Source organism: Oncorhynchus mykiss, chromosome 13 (genome assembly GCF_057628025.1).
Source record: "Oncorhynchus mykiss isolate SJ-2025 chromosome 13, ASM5762802v1, whole genome shotgun sequence".
In the NCBI taxonomy this organism is placed as follows: domain Eukaryota; kingdom Metazoa; phylum Chordata; class Actinopteri; order Salmoniformes; family Salmonidae; genus Oncorhynchus; species Oncorhynchus mykiss.
In genome coordinates this window covers 79,650,968-79,677,121 of record NC_143034.1, presented here as the reverse complement: position 1 = coordinate 79,677,121, position 26,154 = coordinate 79,650,968, and the positions used below count along the sequence as shown (strand labels likewise).

The following is a 26,154-nucleotide window of genomic DNA, read 5'->3' as shown; positions in this document are numbered from 1 at the left end:
TGGTTCTCCTTATAGTCTCATTATTACCTCAACTACCTAGTACCCTGCACATTGACTCAGTACTGGTTCTCCTTATAGTCTCATTATTACCTCAACTACCTAGTACCCTGCACATTGACTCAGTACTGGTTCTCCTTATAGTCTCATTATTACCTCAACTACCTAGTACCCTGCACATTGACTCAGTACTGGTTCTCCTTATAGTCTCATTATTACCTCGACTACCTGGTACCCTGCACATTGACTCAGTACTGGTACTCCTTATAGTCTCATTATTACCTCAACTACCTAGTACCCTGCACATTGACTCAGTACTGGTTCTCCTGCAGGTACCCCTGCACATTGACTCAGTACTGGTACTCCTTATAGTCTCATTATTACCTCAACTACCTGGTACCCTGCACATTGACTCAGTACTGGTACTCCTTATAGTCTCATTATTACCTCAACTACCTGGTACCCTGCACATTGACTCAGTACTGGTACTCCTTATAGTCTCATTATTACCTCAACTACCTGGTACCCCTGCACATTGACTCAGTACTGGTTCTCCTTATAGTCTCATTATTACCTCAACTACATGGTACCCTGCACATTGACTCAGTACTGGTACTCCTTATAGTCTCATTATTACCTCAACTACCTGGTACCCTGCACAATGACTCAGTACTGGTACTCCTTATAGTCTCATTATTACCTCAACTACCTGGTACCCCTGGACATTGACTCAGTGCTGGTACTCCTTATAGTCTCATTATTACCTCAACTACCTGGTACCCTGCACATTGACTCAGTACTGGTACTCCTTATAGTCTCATTATTACCTCAACTACCTGGTACCCCTGCACATTATTTCTATTTTGTGTTCCTATTTCCAAGGTACAAGGGCAATATAACATCTACATATCACTAACAACCCACTAATATACATTATAACCTAGTCTATTTTACATAATATAACATCTACATATCACTAACAAACCACTACTATACATTATAACCTAGTCTATTTTACATAATATAACATCTACACATCACTACCAACCCACTATTATACATTATAACCTAGTCTACTTTACATAATGTAACATATCACTAACAACCCACTACTATACATAACCTAGTCTACTTTACATAATATAACATCTACATATCACTAACAACCCACTACTATACATTATAACCTAGTATGAATGGATCAATGATTTCCCCCTCAGATCAATCATGTCCGTTTTAGCCCTTCTGTCTACATTCTCAGATACGTTTAGAAAATAACAGATTGAAAGACAATAAATAGCCACTTTTGATTAATACAAATAAGTTTTAGACATGACCTTGTGTTGCTGCACTGTCTAGAACTACCTTAACAGACAGTGACTTATTATTATTATTGACAGTTACCATGGAGATTAAATGTCACAACTACATGTTCATGTGATGCATTAAATCACCTGGCTGTTTCTATGTCTGTTAGTAAATGTTTTATTTCTCAAAGAGATAATGAATACATGAGAACAAGAATTAGTTGTCACTGTGTTAATCACAACCAACATGCTGGATCTCTGTTTAGGGGACAGTGGTCTAAAATGAGTCTCTCCGGGAAGAGAGAGGAGGGGGGTCCTGCCTCTAAAATGAGTCTCTCTGGAGAGAGAGAGGAGGGGGGCCCTGCCTCTAAAATGAGTCTCTCTGGGGAGAGAGAGGAGGGGGGTCCTGCCTCTAAAATTAGTCTCTCTGGGAAACATGACACCAAAGCTAAGAGGTAAGATGGTAATTTTATGAATAATTTATTAAGTTTATTTCCAAAATAAATAGCTATCTTAAGATGAATGCACTTACTGTAAATCACTCTGGATAAGAGCATCTGCTAAATCAGAGGTTCTCAATCCGGGGTCTGTGGAGGTACTGCAGGGGTTCTCAATCCGGGGTCTGTGGAGGTACTGCAGGGGTTCTCAATCCGGGGTCTGTGGAGGTACTGCAGGGGTTCTCAATCCGGGGTCTGTGGAGGTACTGCAGGGGCTCTCAATCCGGGGTCTGTGGAGGTACTGCAGGGGTTCCACGGCACCCTGACTGTACTCGTTGCAATGTTAGACATTTGATAGGATTTTCACGACACGACCACTTTGCCTACTCTTAATTATTGCCTAATATAATGGAATGCACATTTTTTTAACCAATTGTGATGGTTGTTACCAGCAGAATATTGACAATATTACCGTTATATCAACACACTCTTCACACCCGTTTAACAACTCTAAATATCTTTGGCATAGTAGGCATCAAGTCCCTTGCCAATAATGTTGCCTACAATGTTGCACACAATGTTCATATTCATTGAACACATATTACACCCTAGATGCCTTCAACTTCCCAATTTATATCCATGCACAATTTAGGATTATTATTTAACAACATGATGTTGTGCTCCAAAGGGAGAACTGGAAATAACATGATGTAGATAATTAAATAATCAGAAGAACAACGTGTTTATTATTATACACTCTTAGAACAGAAGGTTCCTTCTAGAACCAAAAAGGCTTCTCTCACTTCCTTAAAATATGAAATCAATAAAAGTGATATATATTTTGGTTCAGTGAAGAAGAACCTCTAGAGTTCTGATCAACAGAAGGTTAATGTTTAGAGGATGTGAACCCAGCAGCCTTCCAGTCATCAGATCACTTCTGGTGTATTGGTGTAGACATACTGTTGCATGTAGGTCTATATTATTAATGGATTGATCATATAGAAATATAAAACATTATTTTAACTACTACACAGCAATTGCAAGTGGAACAGGAACCACTGACTAACTGCATTATTCTATAGTATTATCAAGACACCTGCTGTTAACTCTTAACTACTTAGGACAGCTGCTGTTAACTCTTAACTACTTAGGACACCTGCTGTTAACTCTTAACTACTTAGGACACCTGCTGTTAACTCTTAACTACTTAGGACACCTGCTGTTAACTCTTAACTACTTAGGACACCTGCTGTTAACTCTTAACTACTTAGGACAGCTCACGAGGTGTCCTAAATATCTGCCGACTAGGTGGGACGAGAGACTTCATGCATAGTTACCCACCCACTTATACCAATAAGTGTAAAATGTCTTCATTCTCAGCACTTATACGATAAATTTTCTCCTGTGAGACACTTTGTGTGTATGGACCCAGATCTCAACATATTGTTATAAAAAGACATAGAATGTTTGTTTTACAAAATAATAAAAAATGAATATTACTAATGTAACCCACTGTAAAGACTGGGTTTAGTTGATTGTGTTGCACTGATCATGTCTGCGTTCTGGAACTGTCTGCGTCCCCGTACAGAACTGTCCGCGTCCCCGTACAGAACTGTCTGCGTCCCCGTACAGAACTGTCCGCGTCCCCGTACAGAACTGTCCTCGTCCCCGTACAGAACTGTCCGCATCCCCGTACAGAACTCTCCGCGTCCACATGCGGTGTGGCACCAAGTGTAATAGTATAACACTTGGCGACTCTGCGCGTAACCGTCCCCTCTACCGGGCGTGATCAACAACAGACCCACTTAGCATCGAATAATTTTGCACGCCCAATTTTTCAGTTTTTGATTTGTTAAAAAAGTTTGAAATATCCAATAAATGTCGTTCCACTTCATGATTGTGTCCCACTTGTTGTTGATTCTTCACAAAAAAATACAGTTTTATATCTTTATGTTTGAAGCCTGAAATGTTTTATTTATTTTACCTTTATTTATTAACCAGGCAAGTCAGTTAAGAACAAATTCTTATTTTCAATGACGGCCTGGGAACAGTGGGTTAACTGCCTGTTCAGGGGCAGAACGAACATCAGCTCGGGGGTTTGAACTCGCAACCTTCCGGTTACTAGTCCATCGCTCTAACCACTAGGCTACCCTGCCTAATGTGGCAAAAGGTCGCAAAGTTCAAGGGGGCCGAATACTTTCGCAAGGCACTGTAACTTCTTTAAACAATAAAAGCAAATTTATGAACATTTCTGAAAATGGATGAATAGCTTTTTGGAATGAAACTCTTGTTTCCCCATCTGAGCTCAGAGTAGATGAGAGATGTAATGTTTGTCTCTGTTGTGTTGAAGACCAATCAAGCAGGAGAGACCAGCCTCCCCTGTTCCCAGCTGTGTGTACATGAAGAGTGACTGGTCTATGATGCAACCTATATCCTTTAGAAAGGGAGACTTTTCTACTGAACAAAGGTAAGAAGAACTCATGGGTCCTGGTCAGTGAGTTAAACAACACTGTCGCTAGTCATTCCTCCTCTCCCATTTTCCCATTTTTTGTTGTTGTTTTCATAATCCATAGGCTTTTCCTTTTGTCCATTTTCATAGTCCTAAAACAATATTAAACAAACACAACATTCCCTCCCTGTGTGTGTGTGTGTGTGTCTGTGTGTGTGTGTGTCTGTGTCTGTGTGTGTGTGTGTGAGAGAGAGCTCCCTGGATGAGGAGATGTAATCTCATGTTTTGTCCACAGAAACCAACAGGAGAGATCAGAGTCAGAGATTCTCAGTGGTCAGTCTTCCCAGAGTCATCAAACAGACCTGGCCTCCATATTCAGTGTATGTGGTCCTGTTATGTACATCTGTTTTTTGTTTACCTAAAGAAAAGTTGATCTGTCAATCATTCATTAATGTGTTAATGAGAAAGCATTTGTCTCTTGCTTAACTCATTTACTTAATTTATTCCAGATGCTTGAAGAGAAAATTATGACATTTGTGAAGAACGAGCTGAAGATGTTCAAGAGGATTCTTAGTGCAGAACTCCCAGAAGGCTTTGCGAGTCAGAAGCAGAAAAAGGAAGTGGTGGATGCTGAAGATGAGAAGCAGGAGAGCAGTGCCAGAGAGGGGGCTCTGAAGATCACACTGCACGTCCTGAGGAAAATGAACCAGAAGGAGCTTGCTGACACACTGGAGAAAAGTAAGGTCTGTCTACCTCATGATGAATGCTGTTTTATAACATTTAAAAGCTGTAGCTAAAGTACAGCTAAAGTAGCTGTGTAACTCAATGATATTGTAGCAGCCTTAACTAGAGGTCGACCGATTATGATTTTTCAACACAGATACCGATACCGATTATTGGACGACCAAAAAAGCCGATGCCGATTAATCGGCCAATTTAAATTTTTTTTAAAAAAAAGACAATTACAACTAAATGAACACTTATTTAACTTAATATAATACATCAATAAAATCAATTTAGCCTGAAATAAATAATGAAACATGTTCAATTTGGTTTAAATAATGCAAAAACAAAGTGTTGGAGAAGAAAGTAAAAGTGCAATATGTGCTATGTAAGAAAGCTAACGTTTCAGTTCCTTGCTCAGAACATGAGAACATATGAAAGCTGGTGGTTCCTTTTAACATGAGTCTTCAATATTCCCAGGTAAGAAGTTTTAGGTTGTAGTTATTATAGGACTATTTCCCTCTATACCACATATGTCAGAGTCAAGGCCCGCGGGCCACATCCGGCCCGCAAGAAGGTTTTTTACGGCCCCTGGGATGATCTTGATTTATTATTAGAACCGGCCCGCAGCAAGCCGGCAGCCCGCAGATCTTTTACACGCACCAATACTACATTTCCCACAATGCAAAGGTGACGCACCGAGCAGTAGGCTGCTTCATTTCAATATTTATTGGCACAGCAGTCGTCAGCATCACAGTAAAATTAACTTTCAGATACCCATCAAAAATGGCAAAACGGAAGGTGGATACTGAGAACCGGGGGTTTCAAACAAGGTGGGAGTCGGAGTATATGTTCACGAAGGTAGCTGGAAAACCTGTGTGTCTTCTGTGTGGAGAAAGTGTGGCGGTACTGAAAGAGTATAATCTGAGACGACATTATGAAACGAAACACGCGGACAAAAACAAGAATATGGACATGGAACAAAGGCTACAAAAGGCAGAGGAATTAAAACGAGGCCTCAAATCTCGACAGGCTCTGTTCAAAAAAGCCAAATCACAAGGCCAGGCTGCTGTCAAGGCCAGTTTTATTTTGGCAGAAGAGATCGCTAAATCAGCCCGGCCATTTACGGAGGGGGATTTCATCAAAAACTGCATGATTAAAGTTTGTGACGAAGTTTGCCCAGAAAAAAGGCAACTCTTTTTAAATGTGAGTCTGAGCAGAAACACCATTGCCGAGAGAGTAGACCAGTTGTCCATCAATCTAAAAGAGCAGCTTGTGAAAAAGGGAAAAGATTTTATTGCATATTCCTTGGCTGTGGATGAGAGCACCGACATTTCTGACATTGCCCAGTTGTCAATTTTCATCCGCGGAGTGGACTCCAACCTAAGCGTGACAGAGGAGTTTTTGGCTTTACGTCCTATGCATGGCACAACTACGGGGCATGATTTGTATGAAGAGGTGTCAAGATGTGTAAATGAGATGGAGCTGCCTTGGGAAAAACTCGTGGGTTTGACAACCGACGGAGCACCTGCGATGTGTGGACACAGGAGCGGACTGGTGGCGAAGATACGGGAAAAGATGCAAGAGGAAAACGCGACAGGTGAGCTGACAGCTTATCATTGTATCATACACCAGGAAGCGTTGTGCGGTAAAGCCTTGAAAATGGAGCATGTAATGAGCATCATCACGCGCACAGTTAACTTTATCAGAGCCAAAGGTTTGAATCACCGCCAGTTCAAGGCATTTCTGACGGAGTTAGAAACGGAGCATGGTGATTTGCCTTATCACACAGAGGTGCGATGGCTAAGCCAGGGAAAGGTGCTTCAAAGATGTTTCGAGCTTCGTGAGGAGATTTGTCTGTTCTTGGACAGCAAAGGGAAAGACACAACACAACTCCGAGACGAAATGTTTCTGTGTGAAATGGCTTTTCTGTGTGACATTACGAGTCATCTGAATGCAATAAACTTGCAGCTGCAGGGTCGGGATCGTGTCATCTCTGATATGTACAGTACAGTGAAGGCATTTAAAACCAAACTGACTCTGTGGGAGACGCAGATGCGGAAAGAAAATTTGAGCCACTTTCCCAGCTGCCAGACCATGAAAGAGAAGCTCTCTACCAGTGCGTTCCCGAGCACACAGTTGGCTGATAAAATAGGTATGCTTGCCGCTGACTTTCGACGCCGATTTGCTGACTTTGAAGCACAAAAAAGCAGGTTGGAACTGCTCGGTAACCCATTTGCTGTTGACGTGGAAAGCTCACCACCAAACCTCCAAATGGAGTTGATTGACCTCCAATGCAATGATGCACTGAGGGCAAAATATGCGGCAGTGGGTGCTGCGGAGTTCGCCCGTTTCCTCCCCGGCACAATGCCCCAGCTGCGCATCCAGGCTGCTCAAACGTTGTCTATGTTTGGCAGCACATACCTGTGTGAACAACTGTTTTCTTTGATGAACCTGAACAAAACATCACACAGAAGTCGACTTACTGCTGAACACCTCCACTCAATTCTGAGGATTTCTTCAGCTCAGAGCCTTACCCCGAACATTGATGAACTTGTGGAAAAGATGGGACACCACCAAGTATCACCCTCAACCTCAAACAAGTGAACATTACTGTGCAATCACATATTTAGAGTTTTTACTCAGTTCAAGTTTAAAAGTTAAAATTTAATATTTGTTTTCACTGCATGTTACTTCTCCTTAAACAAAGTGTTGTTTTTGATTAATAGATTTTTGCACTTTATTTTTTTGTATTTCAATCCAATTATATTTTAAAAATATTTCAGTTGAGTGGATGATAGAAAATTGCTATTATTGTTTTTTCTTTGAAGTAAATTTAGCCCACTTTTGCTAAAATAGAAAATATAGTCTACTGATGGTGCCTTGAATACCGGTTTCTTTCATTTAATGTTCATGTTATGGGGATATTTATATAAAGGAAATTTGTCTTTTGTGTCTGTTGAAAATTAAAGATTACTGACAGAGCCATAAGAAAATATTGCTTTATTTATCTGATCATATTGTAATATATTTGTTAGGTTTTCAGTAGGTTCAATTAGGTTCACTAGACTATATGCGTCATTTAAAAAATTTTCAATGAACATTCGAACAGTCCGGCCCTCGTCTTGTAGCTGATTTTTTTATTTGGCCCTCCGTCCATTTGACTTTGACACCCCTGCTCTATACCATTTGTATTTCATTAATTATTGGATGTTCTTATAGGCACTTTAGTATTGCCAGTGTACAGTATAGCTTCCGTCCCTCTCCTCGCTCCTCCCTGTGCTCGAACCAGGAACACAACGACAACAGCCACCCCCGAAGCAGCATTTCCCATGCAGAGCAAGGGAAACAACCACTCCAAGGCTCAAAGCGAGTTACGTTTGAAACGCTATTAGCGCGCGCTAACTAGCTAGCCATTTCACTTCGGTGACACCAGCCTCATCTCAGGAGTTGATTGACTTGAAGTCATAAACAGCGCAATGCTTGATACTTGTATACTTGTATGCTCAGTCAGATTATATATATTATCTAGCATGACACGCTAGATAATATCTAGTAATATCATCAACCATGTGGAGTTAACTAGTGATTATGATTGATTGATTGTTTTTTATGAGATAAGTTTAATGCTAGCTAGCAATTTACTGCGTTCGCGTAAGAGGGAGCTGTGTAACTCAATGATATTGTAGCAGCCTTAACACAACACCTAGTGACCTCATCAAGTAGCAGCAGGGATGTGTTGTGGTGATTCATTTAGAGAGAGAGAGAGACAACATTAATAATACCATCAATAATATGATCAGTCACACCAGTCTGTAATGCATTATGACAACATTTACACATTTATACAGTCTGTTAACAGAATGAATTATTATAATGTAAAACTTTACAACAGTCCTATTATACAGTAGACATTAAAACATATGTAATATTAATATCCTCTGTGTTATTTCTTCATTCAGATGAGCTAGCTGTCATTTGCCAACGTGAACTCAAATCTAATCTAAAGAAGAAGTTTCAATGTGTATTTGAGGGGATCGCTAAACAAGGAAACCCAACACTTCTCAATAAGATCTACACAGAGCTCTACATCACAGAGGGTGGAACAGGAGAGGTCAATAATGAACATGAGCTGAGACAGATTGAGACAACAACCAGGAAACAAGCAAGACCAGAGACTGCAATCAAATGTAACGACATCTTCAAACCCTCAAATGGACAAGACAAACGTATCAGAACTGTGCTGACAAAGGGAGTCGCTGGCATTGGAAAAACAGTCTCTGTGCAGAAGTTCATTCTGGACTGGGCTGAAGGAAAAGCAAATCAGGATGTCCAATTTGTATTTTCATTCCCTTTTCGGGAGCTGAATTTGATGACAGAGGACAAACACACTTTCATTGAACTTCTTAATCACTTCTCAATGGAAACGAAACAATCAGGAATCTCCATCTACAACAAGTACAAAGTTCTGTTCATCTTTGATGGTCTGGATGAGTGCCGACTGCCCCTAGACTTCCAGAAGAACAAGATCTGTTGGGACGTCACAGAGTCAACCTCAGTGGATGTTCTGCTGACAAATCTCATCAAGGGAAATCTGCTTCCCTCTGCTCTCCTCTGGATAACTACCCGACCTGCAGCAGCCAATAAGATCCCTTCAGCGTGTGTTGACCAGGTAACAGAGGTACGAGGGTTCAATGACCCACAGAAGGAGGAGTACTTCAGGAAGAGATTCAGTGATGACGACCTGGCCAGCAGAATCATCTCACACATAAAGACATCAAGGAGCCTCCACATCATGTGCCACATTCCAGTCTTCTGTTGGATTTCTGCAACAGTCCTTGAACACATGCTGAAACATAAGAGAGAAGAGATGCCCAAGACCCTGACTGAGATGTACACACACCTTGTGGTGTTTCATACCAAACAGAAGAATGAAAAGTATCTTGGGAAAGAAGAGACAGAGGGAAATAAAGAGAGCATTCTGTCACTCGGAAAACTGGCTTTTCAACATCTTGTGAATGGCAATCTGATTTTCTATGAAGAAGACCTGAAAGAGGCTGGCATTGATGTCAATGAAGCCTCAGTGTACTCAGGATTGTGCACACAGCTCTTTAAAGAGGAATGTGGGCTGTACCAGGACAAGGTGTACTGCTTTGTTCATCTGAGCATTCAGGAGTTTCTGGCTGCTGTATATGTGTTCCTCTCTTTCATCAACAACAATGAGAATCTCATGGATGAACTGCAAACAAACGACGAGTCTGAAGTTGCTTTCTACAAGAGTGCTGTGGATAAAGCCTTACAAAGTGAGACAGGAAACCTGGACCTTTTCCTCCGCTTCCTTCTGGGCCTCTCACTGGAGTCCAATCAGAAGCACTTACGAGGTCTACTGACAAAGACAAGAAGCAGCTCACAGAGCCATGAAGAAACAGTCAAGTACATAAAGGAGAAGATCAGGGAGAATCCCTCTCCAGAGAGGAGCATCAATCTGTTCCACTGTCTGAATGAACTGAATGACCATTCTCTAGTGGAGGAGATCCAATGCTACCTGAGATCAGGAAGTCTCTCAGAAGCTAAACTGTCACCTGCACAGTGGTCAGCTCTGGTCTTTGTGTTGCTGACTTCAGAAAAGGATCTGGATGTGTTTGACCTGATGAAATTCTCCAGATCAGAGGAAGGTCTTCTGAGGCTGCTGCCAGTGGTCAAAGCCTCCAGAGTTGTTCTGTGAGTAAATACAATGACATATAAGAACTAATCATCAGGAAGAAATATTCAGTTTAGAGAAATGTTATTTAATATGTATATAATATTATGTTGAAAAACACATTGAATAAATGCTTTGATTTTCACATTAGTATAACATTATGACCATACAATTCTAGGAGATGGAAGATGAATCTATATGTTTGAGAGTGTTAGAGTTGCGTAAATTCGAATCTGGTATCAGGATAAATATAACAATGAGTCACCGATTTTATTCTATGTATTTTTTATTAGCTAAGTAATAAATGGCAAATGCAACTTTCGTATATACGGGCTCACTGTAATACCACGCAGGGCAAAACAGGGAACTGACAAGATTTATGTAAACAGTGTTCTTATAGTGTGATAGACATTGTTCCAACCCATCTGTTGGCCTATCACAGTAGAGGCTGGGCGTGGTTTAAACTTGCTCAGCTTATCGCAGACATTCAGGCGGGTCCCCGTCTCTTGGCGCTTCTTGGAGTCCTCCCTTCGTCGATGTATAGATCCTTACTGTTCTGGTATCGCAGCCTAGTTAGAACAGTTGCTCAGTTCCTGCTATTGTGTTGTTCAGTATTTTTCCATCTCAGTTAAACCTCGTGATGACCACCCCTCCCTGTCACAACTTTGTAAGATACAGCAAGTCACACCATGTGCTCAATATTTTTACATACAAACACAAGGACAAAGCATCTGCTGGGCTGTTATCTACAGTTTTGCAACATGCAGGTCACACCATGTTACTCAGTTCTTGTCACACACACAAACAGGCAAGTAGCAAGCAGTTGTTTAATCTCATAATGATGCTCCAGTGCACAAATGCAGACACCTCACACAGCCAACATCAGAAAATATTTAATCATATATATGGTAATGGCTATAATGTAAAACACAGAATCCCACAAGAGAATAAACCAAATGTATCTGCCATTGTCCTACACTACTGGTGTTAAATAACATCATGAAGTCCTGATGATCTCTTTGTCAGGCTGTCAGACTGTGGAGTCACAGAGGAAGGCTGTGCTTCTCTGGTCTCAGCTCTGGAGTCAAACCCCTCACACCTGAGAGAGCTGGATCTGAGTAACAATGACCTGAAGGATTCAGGAGTGAAGCTGCTCTCTGCTGGACTGGGGAATCCTCACTGTAAACTGGAGACTCTGAGGTCAGTATTTCTGTAGTTGGTCAACAAGTGATAACTGTTCACCAGATCCACATGTGTTTACCAGACACACACAGTCCACACCATATGTGTTTGGACAGTGAAGCTTACAGTTTTAAATGTGGTGCTATGCTCCAGCATTTTGGATTTGAGATAGAATGTTTCATATCAGGCAACATTACAGAATGTCACCTTTTAATTGAGAGGATTTTCATAAATGTTTTACTGTTTAGAAATTAAAGCCCTTCAAGCATGTACAGTGGCTTGGCAAAGTTTCCTTTGTTTTCTTACAACCTGGAATTAAAATAGATGTTTTGGTTTGTATCATTTGATTTACACAACATGGCAACCACTTTGAAAATGCAAAAAAAAAAAATATTACCCCCCCAAAGTCAATACTTTGTAGATCCACCTTTTGCAGCAATTTACAGCTGTAAGTCTCTTGTGGTATGTCTCTATACGCTTTCAAATCTAGCCACTGGGATGTTTGAGCATTTTTCAAGGCAAAACTGCTCCAGCTCTTTCAAGTTGGATGGGTTCCACTGGTGTACAGCAATCTGTAAGTCATTCCACAGATTCTCAATTGGATTGAGGTCTGTGCTTTGACTTGACCATTACAAGACATTTACATTTTTCCCACTCGAGTGTTTCTTTAGCAGTCTCAAATCTCTGGAAGACTGAAACAGGTTTCCCTCAAGAATTTCCCTGTATTTAGCGCCATCCATCATTCCTTCAATTCTGACCAGTTTCCCAGTCCCTGCCGATGAAAAACATCCCCACAGCATGATGCTGCCACCACCATGCTTCTCTGTGGGGATGGGGTTCTCGGGGTGATGAGAGGTGTTGGGTTTGCGCCAGACATAGCATTTTCCTTGATGGCCAAAAAGCTACATTTCTGTCTCATCTGACCAGAGTACCTTATTCAATATGTTTGGGGAGTCTGCCACATGCCTTTGGTTAACACCAAACGTGTTTGCTTATTTTTTTCTTCAAGCAATGGCTTTTTTCTGGCCACTCTTCCTTAAAGCCTAGCTCTGTGGAGTGTACAGCTTAAAGTGGTCCTATGGACAGATACTGCTGTGGAGCTATGCAGCTCCTTCAGGGTTATCGTTGGTCTCTTTGTTGCCTCTGATTAATGCCCTCCTTGCCTGGTCAGGGAGTTTTGGTGGGCGGCCCTCTCTTGGCAGGTTTGTTGTGGTGCCATGTTCTTTCCATTTTTTAATAATAGATTTAATGGTGCTCCGTGGGATTTTCAAAGTTTCAGATATTTTTTTATAACCCTGATCTGAACTTCTCCACAACTCTGTCCCTGACCTGTTTGGAGAGCTCCTTGGTCTTCATGGTGTCCCTTGCATAGTGGTGTTGTAGACTCTGGGGCCTTGCAGAACAGTGAGATCATGTGACAGATCATGCCAGATTATGTGACACTTAGATTGCACACAGGTGGACTTTATTTAACTAATTATGTGACTTCTGGAGGTAATTGGTTGGACCAGATCTTATTTAGGGGCTTCATAGTAAAGGGGGTGAATACATATGTACATACCAGTTTTCTGTTTAATTTTTTTAAACAAGTCTTTTTTTAATTTCTCTTGACCAATTTGGACTATTTTGTGTTTGTCCATGAATTCCACATGTAAATTTAAATGACATGTAACAAAATAGGAACACCACCAAGGGGGATGATTGACATTCGCAAGGCACTGTAGTTCTCCCATTTGAAGAGGTCTTCATTATTTGGACAAATTCAATTATATTGTATTAAAGTAGTCATACATTTAGTATTTGGTCCCATATTCCATGCCTGCAGTGATTACATCAAGCTTGTGATTCTACTAACTTGTTGAATTCATTTGCAGTTTGTCTTGGTTGTGTTTTGGATGTTTTTCCTAATAGAAACTGAATGGTGAATAATGTCCTGTCATTTTGGAGTCACTTCACTTGTATTGTCAGTAAGAATAGAATATGTTTCTGAACACTTCTACATTCATCATGTGGATGCTACTAATATTATGAATAATCAGGAATGAATCGTGAATAATGATGAATGAGAAAGTTACAGAGGCACAAAGATCAGACCCCCTCTGTTATTGGTAATGGTGAGAGGTTAGCATGTTTTGTTGTAGCCTCTGTTATTGGTAATGGTGAGAGGTTAGCGTGTTTTGTTGTAGCCTCTGTTATTGGTAATGGTGAGAGGTTAGCATGTTTTGTTGTAGCCTCTGTTATTGGTAATGGTGAGAGGTTAGCATGTTTTGTTGTATCCTCTGTTATTGGTAATGGTGAGAGGTTAGTATGTTTTGTTGTAGCCTCTGTATCTTTCTCACTCAATATTATTCATGATTCATTCATGATCTTTCTCAATCATGACAGTCACATACAGTGCTTTCATTTCTAAACAGTGAAACAGATATGTATTAAAATATCCTAAAATTAAAGGTGAAATTATATACTGTCACCTCATATGAAACATTTGATCTCAAATCCAAAATGTTGGAGTATAGAGACACATTTCAAATGTTAGCTTCACTGTCTAAATAGATATGGTGTGGACTGTTTACTCAATACAATCTAAATCTGATACCTCACTGTCTAAATAGATATGGTGTGGACTGTATACTCAATACAATCTAAATCTGATACCTCACTGTCTGTCTTCTGACTGATACTGCTTTTTAAATTGGTCTGGTCAGTCTACTCAAATATTTGTACAATACATTTTTCTATCTGCAGGCAATATTTTGATCATTTGTCATTTCTAATAATGATATATTCATTTATTCATGAATAGATATGGGAGGTTTCAGGACACTGATGTATCTGAAAATGTTGAAAAAAATAAACTGCCACTATTTTCACCACCAAAGAATAGCAGTGTGATTTTAATATGATTTGACTCTTTGCAGGCTGTCAGGCTGTCTAGTCACAGAGGAAGGCTGTGCTTCTCTGGTCTCAGCTCTGAGGTCAAACCCCTCACACCTGAGAGAGCTGGACCTGAGCTACAATCACCCAGGAGACTCAGGAGTCAGACTGCTCTCTGCTGGACTGGAGGATCCACACTGCAGACTGGAGAAACTCAAGTATGTAGAGGGTTTATGTCAATGTTCATATCAGACATGTTGGACTTATCAGGCTAGTTAAGACAAACATTCTTACCACCACTTGGACAAAGTTACATGCTGACTGTTTGTGTGTCCTGTGTGTGTGTAACATAACTTATGCAAATCATATTAGTGAAAAAGTACCAGTGAGAAAAAAAAACCATAGACAACTAAATGACTGTCAAACATCAGGGTTTATTTTTGAACACACGGTAAAGGGGGAGGGAAAAGGGTCTGAGCTGGACCCAGGAAATAAACAATTATCCCAGAACACCCCCAAACTAGACTAGCCTACTACAATACAGCTAACTAACTAACCAAAAACACCCCTAAACTAGACTAGCCTACTTCAATACAGCTAACTAACTAACCAAAAACACCCCTAAACTAGACTAGCCTACTTCAATACAGCTAACTAACCAACCAAAAACACCCCCAAACTAGACTAGCCTACTTCAATACAGCTAACTAACTAACCAAAAACACCCCTAAACTAGACTAGCCTACTTCAATACAGCTAACTAACTAACCAAAAACACCCCTAAACTAGACTAGCCTACTTCAATACAGCTAACTAACTAACCAAAAACACCCCTAAACTAGACTAGCCTACTTCAATACAGCTAACTAACTAACCAAAAACACCCCTAAACTAGACTAGCCTACTTCAATACAGCTAACTAACCAACCAAAAACACCCCTAAACTAGACTAGCCTACTTCAATACAGCTAACTAACTAACCAAAAACACCCCTAAACTAGACTAGCCTACTTCAATACAGCTAACTAACTAACTAAAAACACCCCTAAACTAGACTAGCCTACTTCAATACAGCTAACTAACTAACCAAAAACACCCCTAAACTAGACTAGCCTACTTCAATACAGCTAACTAACTAACCAAAAACACCCCTAAACTAGACTAGCCTACTTCAATACAGCTAACTAACTAACCAAAAACACCCCTAAACTAGACTGGCCTACTTCAATACAGCTAACTAACCAACCAAAAACACCCCTAAACTAGACTAGCCTACTTCAATACAGCTAACTAACTAACCAAAAACACCCCTAAACTAGACTAGCCTACTTCAATACAGCTAACTAACTAACTAAAAACACCCCTAAACTAGACTAGCCTACTTCAATACAGCTAACTAACTAACCAAAAACACCCCTAAACTAGACTAGCCTACTTCAATACAGCTAACTAACTAACCAAAAACACCCCTAAACTAGACTAGCCTACTTCAATACAGCTAACTAACTAACCAAAAACACCCCTAAACTAGACTAGCCTACTTCAATACAGCTAACTAACTAACCAAAAACACCCCTAAACTAGACTAGCCTACTTCAATACAGCTAACTAACTAACCAAAAACACCCCTAAGCTAGACTAGCCTACTTCAATACAGCTAACTAACTAACCAAAAACACCCCTAAACTAGACTAGCCTACTTCAATACAGCTAACTAACTAACCAAAAACACCCCTAAACTAGACTAGCCTACTTCAATACAGCTAACTAACTAACCAAAAACACCCCTAAACTAGACTAGCCTACTTCAATACAGCTAACTAACTAACTAAAAACACCCCTAAACTAGACTAGCCTACTTCAATACAGCTAACTAACTAACCAAAAACACCCCTAAACTAGACTGGCCTACTTCAATACAGCTAACTAACCAACCAAAAACACCCCTAAACTAGACTAGCCTACTTCAATACAGCTAACTAACTAACCAAAAACACCCCTAAACTAGACTAGCCTACTTCAATACAGCTAACTAACTAACCAAAAACACCTCTAAACTAGACTAGCCTACTTCAATACAGCTAACTAACTAACCAAAAACACCCCTAAACTAGACTAGCCTACTTCAATACAGCTAACTAACCAACCAAAAACACCCCTAAACTAGACTAGGCTACTTCAATACAGCTAACTAACTAACCAAAAACACCCCTAAACTAGACTAGCCTACTTCAATACAGCTAACTAACTAACCAAAAACACCCCTAAACTAGACTAGCCTACTTCAATACAGCTAACTAACTAACCAAAAACACCCCTAAACTAGACTAGCCTACTTCAATACAGCTAACTAACCAACCAAAAACACCCCTAAACTAGACTAGCCTACTTCAATACAGCTAACTAACTAACCAAAAACACCCCTAAACTAGACTAGCCTACTTCAATACAGCTAACTAACTAACCAAAACACCACTAAACTAGACTGGCCTACTTCAATACAGCTAACTAACCAACCAAAAACACCCCTAAACTAGACTAGCCTACTTCAATACAGCTAACTAACTAACCAAAAACACCCCTAAACTAGACTAGCCTACTTCAATACAGCTAACTAACTAACTAAAAACACCCCTAAACTAGACTAGCCTACTTCAATACAGCTAACTAACTAACCAAAAACACCCCTAAACTAGACTAGCCTACTTCAATACAGCTAACTAACTAACCAAAAACACCCCTAAACTAGACTAGCCTACTTCAATACAGCTAACTAACTAACCAAAAACACCCCTAAACTAGACTAGCCTACTTCAATACAGCTAACTAACTAACCAAAAACACCCCTAAACTAGACTAGCCTACTTCAATACAGCTAACTAACTAACCAAAAACACCCCTAAACTAGACTAGGTTACTTCAATACAGCTAACTAACTAACTAAAAACACCCCTAAACTAGACTAGCCTACTTCAATACAGCTAACTAACTAACCAAAAACACCCCTAAACTAGACTAGCCTACTTCAATACAGCTAACTAACTAACCAAAAACACCCCTAAACTAGACTAGCCTACTTCAATACAGCTAACTAACCAACCAAAAACACCCCTAAACTAGACTAGCCTACTTCAATACAGCTAACTAACTAACCAAAAACACCCCTAAACTAGACTAGCCTACTTCAATACAGCTAACTAACTAACTAAAAACACCCCTAAACTAGACTAGCCTACTTCAATACAGCTAACTAACTAACCAAAAACACCCCTAAACTAGACTAGCGTACTTCAATACAGCTAACTAACTAACCAAAAAAAAACCTAAACTAGACTAGCCTACTTCAATACAGCTAACTAACCAACCAAAAACACCCCTAAACTAGACTAGCCTACTTCAATACAGCTAACTAACTAACCAAAAACACCCCTAAACTAGACTAGCCTACTTCAATACAGCTAACTAACTAACCCAAAACACCCCTAAACTAGACTAGTCTACTGCTATACAGCTAACTAACTACCCAAAAACACCCCTAAACTAGACTAGTCTGCTACTATACAGCTAACTAACTAACCAAAAACACCCCTAAACTAGACTAGTCTACTACTATACAGCTAACTAACTAACTAAAAACACCCCTAAACTAGACTAGCCTACTTCAATACAGCTAACTAACTAACCAAAAACACCCCTAAACTAGACTAGTCTACTACTATACAGCTAACTAACTAACTAAAAACACCCCTAAACTAGACTAGCCTACTTCAATACAGCTAACTAACTAACCAAAAACACCCCTAAACTAGACTAGTCTACTACTATACAGCTAACTAACTAACTAAAAACACCCCTAAACTAGACTAGCCTACTTCAATACAGCTAACTAACTAACCAAAAACACCCCTAAACTAGACTAGCCTACTTCAATACAGCTAACTAACTAACCAAAAACACCCCTAAACTAGACTAGCCTACTTCAATACAGCTAACTAACTAACCAAAAACACCCCTAAACTAGACTAGCCTACTTCAATACAGCTAACTAACTAACCAAAAACACCCCTAAACTAGACTGGCCTACTTCAATACAGCTAACTAACCAACCAAAAACACCCCTAAACTAGACTAGCCTACTTCAATACAGCTAACTAACTAACCAAAAACACCCCTAAACTAGACTAGCCTACTTCAATACAGCTAACTAACTAACTAAAAACACCCCTAAACTAGACTAGCCTACTTCAATACAGCTAACTAACTAACCAAAAACACCCCTAAACTAGACTGGCCTACTTCAATACAGCTAACTAACTAACCAAAAACACCCCTAAACTAGACTAGCCTACTTCAATACAGCTAACTAACTAACTTAAAACACCCCTAAACTAGACTGGCCTACTTCAATACAGCTAACTAACCAACCAAAAACACCCCTAAACTAGACTAGCCTACTTCAATACAGCTAACTAACTAACCAAAAACACCCCTAAACTAGACTAGCCTACTTAAATACAGCTAACTAACTAACTAAAAACACCCCTAAACTAGACTAGCCTACTTCAATACAGCTAACTAACTAACCAAAAACACCCCTAAACTAGACTAGCCTACTTCAATACAGCTAACTAACTAACCAAAAACACCCCTAAACTAGACTAGCCTACTTCAATACAGCTAACTACCTAACCAAAAACACCCCTAAACTAGACTAGCCTACTTCAATACAGCTAACTAACTAACCAAAAACACCCCTAAACTAGACTAGCCTACTTCAATACAGCTAACTAACTAACCAAAAACACCCCTAAACTAGACTAGCCTACTTCAATACAGCTAACTAACTAACTAAAAACACCCCTAAACTAGACTAGCCTACTTCAATACAGCTAACTAACTAACCAAAAACACCCCTAAACTAGACTAGCCTACTTCAATACAGCTAACTAACTAACCAAAAACACCCCTAAACTAGACTAGCCTACTTCAATACAGCTAACTAACTAACCAAAAACACCCCTAAACTAGACTACCCTACTTCAATACAGCTAACTAACTAACCAAAAACACCCCTAAACTAGACTAGCCTACTTCAATACAGCTAACTAACTAACCAAAAACACCCCTAAACTAGACTGGCCTACTTCAATACAGCTAACTAACCAACCAAAAACACCCCTAAACTAGACTAGCCTACTTCAATACAGCTAACTAACTAACCAAAAAAACACCCCTAAACTAGACTAGCCTACTTCAATACAGCTAACTAACTAACTAAAACCACCCCTAAACTAGACTAGCCTACTTCAATACAGCTAACTAACTAACCAAAAACACCCCTAAACTAGACTAGCCTACTTCAATACAGCTAACTAACTAACCAAAAACACCCCTAAACTAGACTAGCCTACTTCAATACAGCTAACTAACTAACCAAAAACACCCCTAAACTAGACTAGCCTACTTCAATACAGCTAACTAACTAACCAAAAACACCCCTAAACTAGACTAGCCTACTTCAATACAGCTAACTAACTAACCAAAAACACCCCTAAACTAGACTAGCCTACTTCAATACAGCTAACTAACTAACTAAAAACACCCCTAAACTAGACTAGCCTACTTCAATACAGCTAACTAACTAACCAAAAACACCCCTAAACTAGACTAGCCTACTTCAATACAGCTAACTAACTAACCAAAAACACCCCTAAACTAGACTAGCCTACTTCAATACAGCTAACTAACTAACCAAAAACACCCCTAAACTAGACTAGCCTACTTCAATACAGCTAACTAACTAACCAAAAACACCCCTAAACTAGACTAGCCTACTTCAATACAGCTAACTAACTAACTAAAAACACCCCTAAACTAGACTAGCCTACTTCAATACAGCTAACTAACTAACCAAAAACACCCCTAAACTAGACTAGCCTACTTCAATACAGCTAACTAACTAACCAAAAACACCCCTAAACTAGACTAGCCTACTTCAATACAGCTAACTAACTAACCAAAAACACCCCTAAACTAGACTACCCTACTTCAATACAGCTAACTAACTAACCAAAAACACCCCTAAACTAGACTAGCCTACTTCAATACAGCTAACTAACTAACCAAAAACACCCCTAAACTAGACTGGCCTACTTCAATACAGCTAACTAACCAACCAAAAACACCCCTAAACTAGACTAGCCTACTTCAATACAGCTAACTAACTAACCAAAAAAACACCCCTAAACTAGACTAGCCTACTTCAATACAGCTAACTAACTAACTAAAACCACCCCTAAACTAGACTAGCCTACTTCAATACAGCTAACTAACTAACCAAAAACACCCCTAAACTAGACTAGCCTACTTCAATACAGCTAACTAACTAACCAAAAACACCCCTAAACTAGACTAGCCTACTTCAATACAGCTAACTAACTAACCAAAAACACCCCTAAACTAGACTAGCCTACTTCAATACAGCTAACTAACTAACCAAAAACACCCCTAAACTAGACTAGCCTACTTCAATACAGCTAACTAACTAACCAAAAACACCCCTAAACTAGACTAGCCTACTTCAATACAGCTAACTAACTAACCAAAAACACCCCTAAACTAGACTAGCCTACTTCAATACAGCTAACTAACTAACCAAAAACACCCCTAAACTAGACTAGCCTACTTCAATACAGCTAACTAACTAACCAAAAACACCCCTAAACTAGACTAGCCTACTTCAATACAGCTAACTAACTAACCAAAAACACCCCTAAACTAGACTAGCCTACTTCAATACAGCTAACTAACTAACCAAAAACACCCCTAAACTAGACTAGCCTACTTCAATACAGCTAACTAACTAACTAACTAAAAACACCCCTAAACTAGACTAGCCTACTTCAATACAGCTAACTAACTAACCAAAAACACCCCTAAACTAGACTAGCCTACTTCAATACAGCTAACTAACTAACCAAAAAAAACCCTAAACTAGACTAGCCTACTTCAATACAGCTAACTAACCAACCAAAAACACCCCTAAACTAGACTAGCCTACTTCAATACAGCTAACTAACTAACCAAAAACACCCCTAAACTAGACTAGCCTACTTCAATACAGCTAACTAACTAACCAAAAACACCCCTAAAATAGACTAGTCTGCTACTATACAGCTAACTAACTAACCAAAAACACCCCTAAACTAGTCTAGCCTACTTCAATACAGCTAACTAACTAACCCAAAACACCCCTAAACTAGACTAGTCTACTGCTATACAGCTAACTAACTACCCAAAAACACCCCTAAACTAGACTAGTCTACTACTATACAGCTAACTAACTAACTAAAAACACCCCTAAACTAGACTAGTCTGCTACTATACAGCTAACTAACTAACCAAAAACACCCCTAAACTAGACTAGTCTACTACTATACAGCTAACTAACTAACTAAAAACACCCCTAAACTAGACTAGCCTACTTCAATACAGCTAACTAACTAACCAAAAACACCCCTAAACTAGACTAGTCTACTACTATACAGCTAACTAACTAACTAAAAACACCCCTAAACTAGACTAGCCTACTTCAATACAGCTAACTAACTAACCAAAAACACCCCTAAACTAGACTAGTCTACTACTATACAGCTAACTAACTAACTAAAAACACCCCTAAACTAGACTAGCCTACTTCAATACAGCTAACTAACTAACCAAAAACACCCCTAAACTAGACTAGCCTACTTCAATACAGCTAACTAACTAACCAAAAACACCCCTAAACTAGACTAGCCTACTTCAATACAGCTAACTAACTAACCAAAAACATAGTGGGTGGTCCGCCCAGTTCTAACTAGGGTATTTAGACAAAGTAGTCCTACGTGTAATTTAGGCCCATGGGTGACTTGTCTTGGTACCTACCCCCTTTTCCCACCATCAAACAAACAGTCATGAAGCACAACAATACTCACATAATTCCAGACAAATGTGACAAAAACCAAAAGAGAGCTTAATCCATAGAGAGAGAGAGAGATATAGAGAGATTGAGACACAGAGAGATTGAGACACAGAGAGATTGAGACACAGAGAGATTGAGACAGAGAGATTGAGACACAGAGAGATTGAGACACAGAGAGATCGAGAAACAGAGAGATCGAGACACTGAGAGATCGAGACACTGAGAGATCGAGACACAGAGAGATTGAGACAGAGAGATTGAGACATAGAGATTGAGACACAGAGAGATTGAGACACAGAGAGATCGAGACACAGAGAGATCGAGACACTGAGAGATCGAGACACAGAGAGATTGAGACACAGAGAGATTGAGACACAGAGAGATTGAGACACAGAGAGATTGAGACACAGAGAGATTGAGAGAGGTCGAGCTCCAGAGAAAACAACTGACTGGCAAAAGGGATGTGATTGGGTAATGGAAACAGGAGGAGGTGTGTCTTCTGGGAGAGGGGATGTGATTGGGTAATGGAAACAGGAGGAGGTGTGTCTTCTGGGAGAGGGGATGTGATTGGGTAATGGAAACAGGAGGAGGTGTGTCTTCTGGGAGAGGGGATGTGATTGGGTAATGGAAAGAGGAGGAGGTGTGTCTTCTGGCAAAGGGGATGTGATTGGGTAATGGAAACAGGAGGAGGTGTGTCTTCTGGCAAAGGGGATGTGATTGGGTAATGGAAACAGGAGGAGGTGTGTCTTCTGGGAGAGGGGATGTGATTGGGTAATGGAAACAGGAGGAGGTGTGTCTTCTGGGAAAGGGGATGTGATTGGGTAATGGAATCAGGAGGAGGTGTGTCTTCTGGAAAAGGGAATGTAATTGGGTAATGGAAACGGGAGGAGGTGTGTCTTCTGGGAAAGGGGATGTGATTGGGTAATGGAAACAGGAGGAGGTGTGTCTTCTGGGAAAGGGGATGTGATTGGGTAATGGAAAAAGGAGGAGGTGTGTCTTCTGGGAAAGGGGATGTGATTGGGTAATGGAAACAGGAGGAGGTGTGTCTTCTGGGAAAGGGGATGTCATTGGCTAATGGAAACAGGAGGAGGTGTGTCTTCTGGGAAAGGGGATGTGATTGGGTAATGGAAACAGGAGGAGGTGTGTCTTCTGGGAAAGGGGATGTGATTGGGTAATGGAAAAAGGAGGAGGTGTGTCTTCTGGGAAAGGGGATGTGATTGGGTAATCGAAACAGGAGGAGGTGTGTCTTCTGGGAAAGGGGATGTGATTGGGTAATGGAAACAGGAGGAGGTGTGTCTTCTGGGAAAGGGGATGTGATTGGGGAATGGAAACAGGAGGAGGTGTGTCTTCTGGGAAAGGGGATGTGATTGGGTAATGGAAACAGGAGGAGGTGTGTCTTCTGGGAAAGGGGATGTGATTGGGTAATGGAAAAAGGAGGAGGTGTGTCTTCTGGGAAAGGGGATGTGATTGGGTAATTGAAACAGGAGGAGGTGTGTCTTCTGGGAAAGGGGATGTGATTGGGTAATGGAAACAGGAGGAGGTGTGTCTTCTGGGAAAGGGGATGTGATTTCTTTGTCCACACACAATGGACACACACGACACACACACACACACACACACTGGATAAACTGGACACAGACACTGAACACACTGGACACACGTGTGTGTGTTTGTACTGTGTGTGTGTGTGTGTGTGTGTGTGTGTGTGTGTGTGTGTGTGTGTGTGTGTGTGTGTGTGTGTGTGTGTGTGTGTGTGTGTGTGTGTGTGTGTATGTGTGTGTGTGTTTGTACTGTGTGTGTGTGTGTGTGTTTGTACTGTGTGTGTGTTTGTACTGTGTGTGTGTGTTTATCCCTCAATGACTGTCTGTTCTTCTGCTTACCACTACAGTGTGGAACATGGTGGAGAGAACAGAATGAAACCTGGGCTTAGAAAATGTGAGTGTTGACTGCTGTGAAGAATATGACTAAGAAAAGTCAAGTCAAAGACCAACATCATTACTTACTTGGTCATATTAAATATCAGCTGTAGTTCTACAGAAGCAGAAATCAGGGACACCAAAGTTTACAAAGAGTTGATTTGTGTGTGTGTGTGTGTGTGTGTGTAATTAATGAGAATAAGTGTGTTTTATATTACCATACAGTATAACATATGATCATTCAACAAGTCTCAAGTTACCTTCACTTCTCCTTTTGATACCTAGAAACATCTACATTAAATTAATTATTGAAAAGTGAGTTAACATTCTAATGTGAATGATGATGATTTCTAATATTGTGTCTGGTTTCATCCATCAGATGTCTGTGATCTCACACTGGACCCAAACACAGTAAACAGACGCCTCTCTCTGTCTGAGGAGAACAGAAAGGTGACATGTAGGAGAGAGGAGCAGCCGTATCCTGATCACCCAGAGAGATTTGAGGACTGTAGACAGGTGCTGTGTATAGAGGGTCTGACTGGGCGCTGTTACTGGGAGGTAGAGTGGAGTGGGATACTGGGGGCTGTAATAGGAGTGACATATAAAGGAATCAGCAGGAGAGGAAGGGGTAGGGACTGTTGGCTTGGATACAATGACAAGTCCTGGTGTCTGTTCTGCTCTGACAACAGTTACTCTGCCTGGAACAATAATAATCGGACTCTCATAGACGTCCCCTCCTCCAGCTCCCACAGAGTAGGAGTGTATCTGGACTGGCCAGCCGGCATTCTGTCCTTCTATAGAGCCTCCTCTGACACACTGACCCACCTGATCACATTCACCTCAACATTCACTGAGCCCCTCTATCCAGGGTTTAGGGTTTATGATGACTCCTCAGTGTCCCTGAAATAATAACCATGGTAACACACACACACACACACACACACACACACACACACACACACACACACACACACACACACACTAGACCAACACACACACACACACTAGAGGAACACACACACACACTGGGCAAACAAACACACACACTCACACACTGGACATACTCACACACACACTGGAAAAAAACAAACACACAAACACACACACAGGACACACACTGGACACCCACTCACACACACTGGACACACACACACACACACTCACACTGGACACACACACACTCACACTGGACACACACACACACTCACACTGGACACACACACACACACTGGACACACACACGCACACTCACACACACACACTAGACACACACTGGACACACACACACACACACTGGACACACACACACACACACACACACACTGGACACACACACACACACAATGGACACACACAGAGACACACACTCACACACACTGGACACACACACACACACACACACACTGGACTGGACACACACTGGACACACACACAAATACACTGGACACAAACACACACACACACTGGACAGACACACGCACACACACACATACACTGGACACACACTGGACACCCACACACACACACACTGGACACACACACACACACACACACTGGACACACACACACGCACACACTGGACACACACACACACACACACACTGG

General features: G+C 40.7%; 1 protein-coding gene across 2 annotated transcripts in view; it reads left to right on the top strand.

Annotated features, from left to right (window-relative positions):
• LOC149979030 (NLR family CARD domain-containing protein 3-like) overlaps positions 1 to 25,639 on the top strand; it is a 43,038-nt gene extending 17,399 nt beyond the window's left edge. The window contains exons 1-9 of one of the 2 annotated variants that reach the window (XM_090197920.1): positions 1,575 to 1,759; positions 4,092 to 4,208; positions 4,486 to 4,570; positions 4,700 to 4,927; positions 8,869 to 10,634; positions 11,641 to 11,814; positions 14,715 to 14,888; positions 24,522 to 24,568; positions 24,929 to 25,639. In XM_090197920.1, the coding sequence (XP_090054046.1) occupies positions 1,587 to 1,759; positions 4,092 to 4,208; positions 4,486 to 4,570; positions 4,700 to 4,927; positions 8,869 to 10,634; positions 11,641 to 11,814; positions 14,715 to 14,888; positions 24,522 to 24,568; positions 24,929 to 25,458 (3,294 nt within the window). In that variant the 5' untranslated portion in view covers positions 1,575 to 1,586 and the 3' untranslated portion in view covers positions 25,459 to 25,639. Of the gene's footprint in view, positions 1 to 1,574; positions 1,760 to 4,091; positions 4,209 to 4,485; positions 4,571 to 4,699; positions 4,929 to 8,868; positions 10,635 to 11,640; positions 11,815 to 14,714; positions 14,889 to 24,521; positions 24,569 to 24,928 lie in introns of those variants that run through there. The other variant, XM_090197919.1, reaches the window with a different exon arrangement.
• Positions 25,640 to 26,154: the final 515 nt, after the last annotated feature.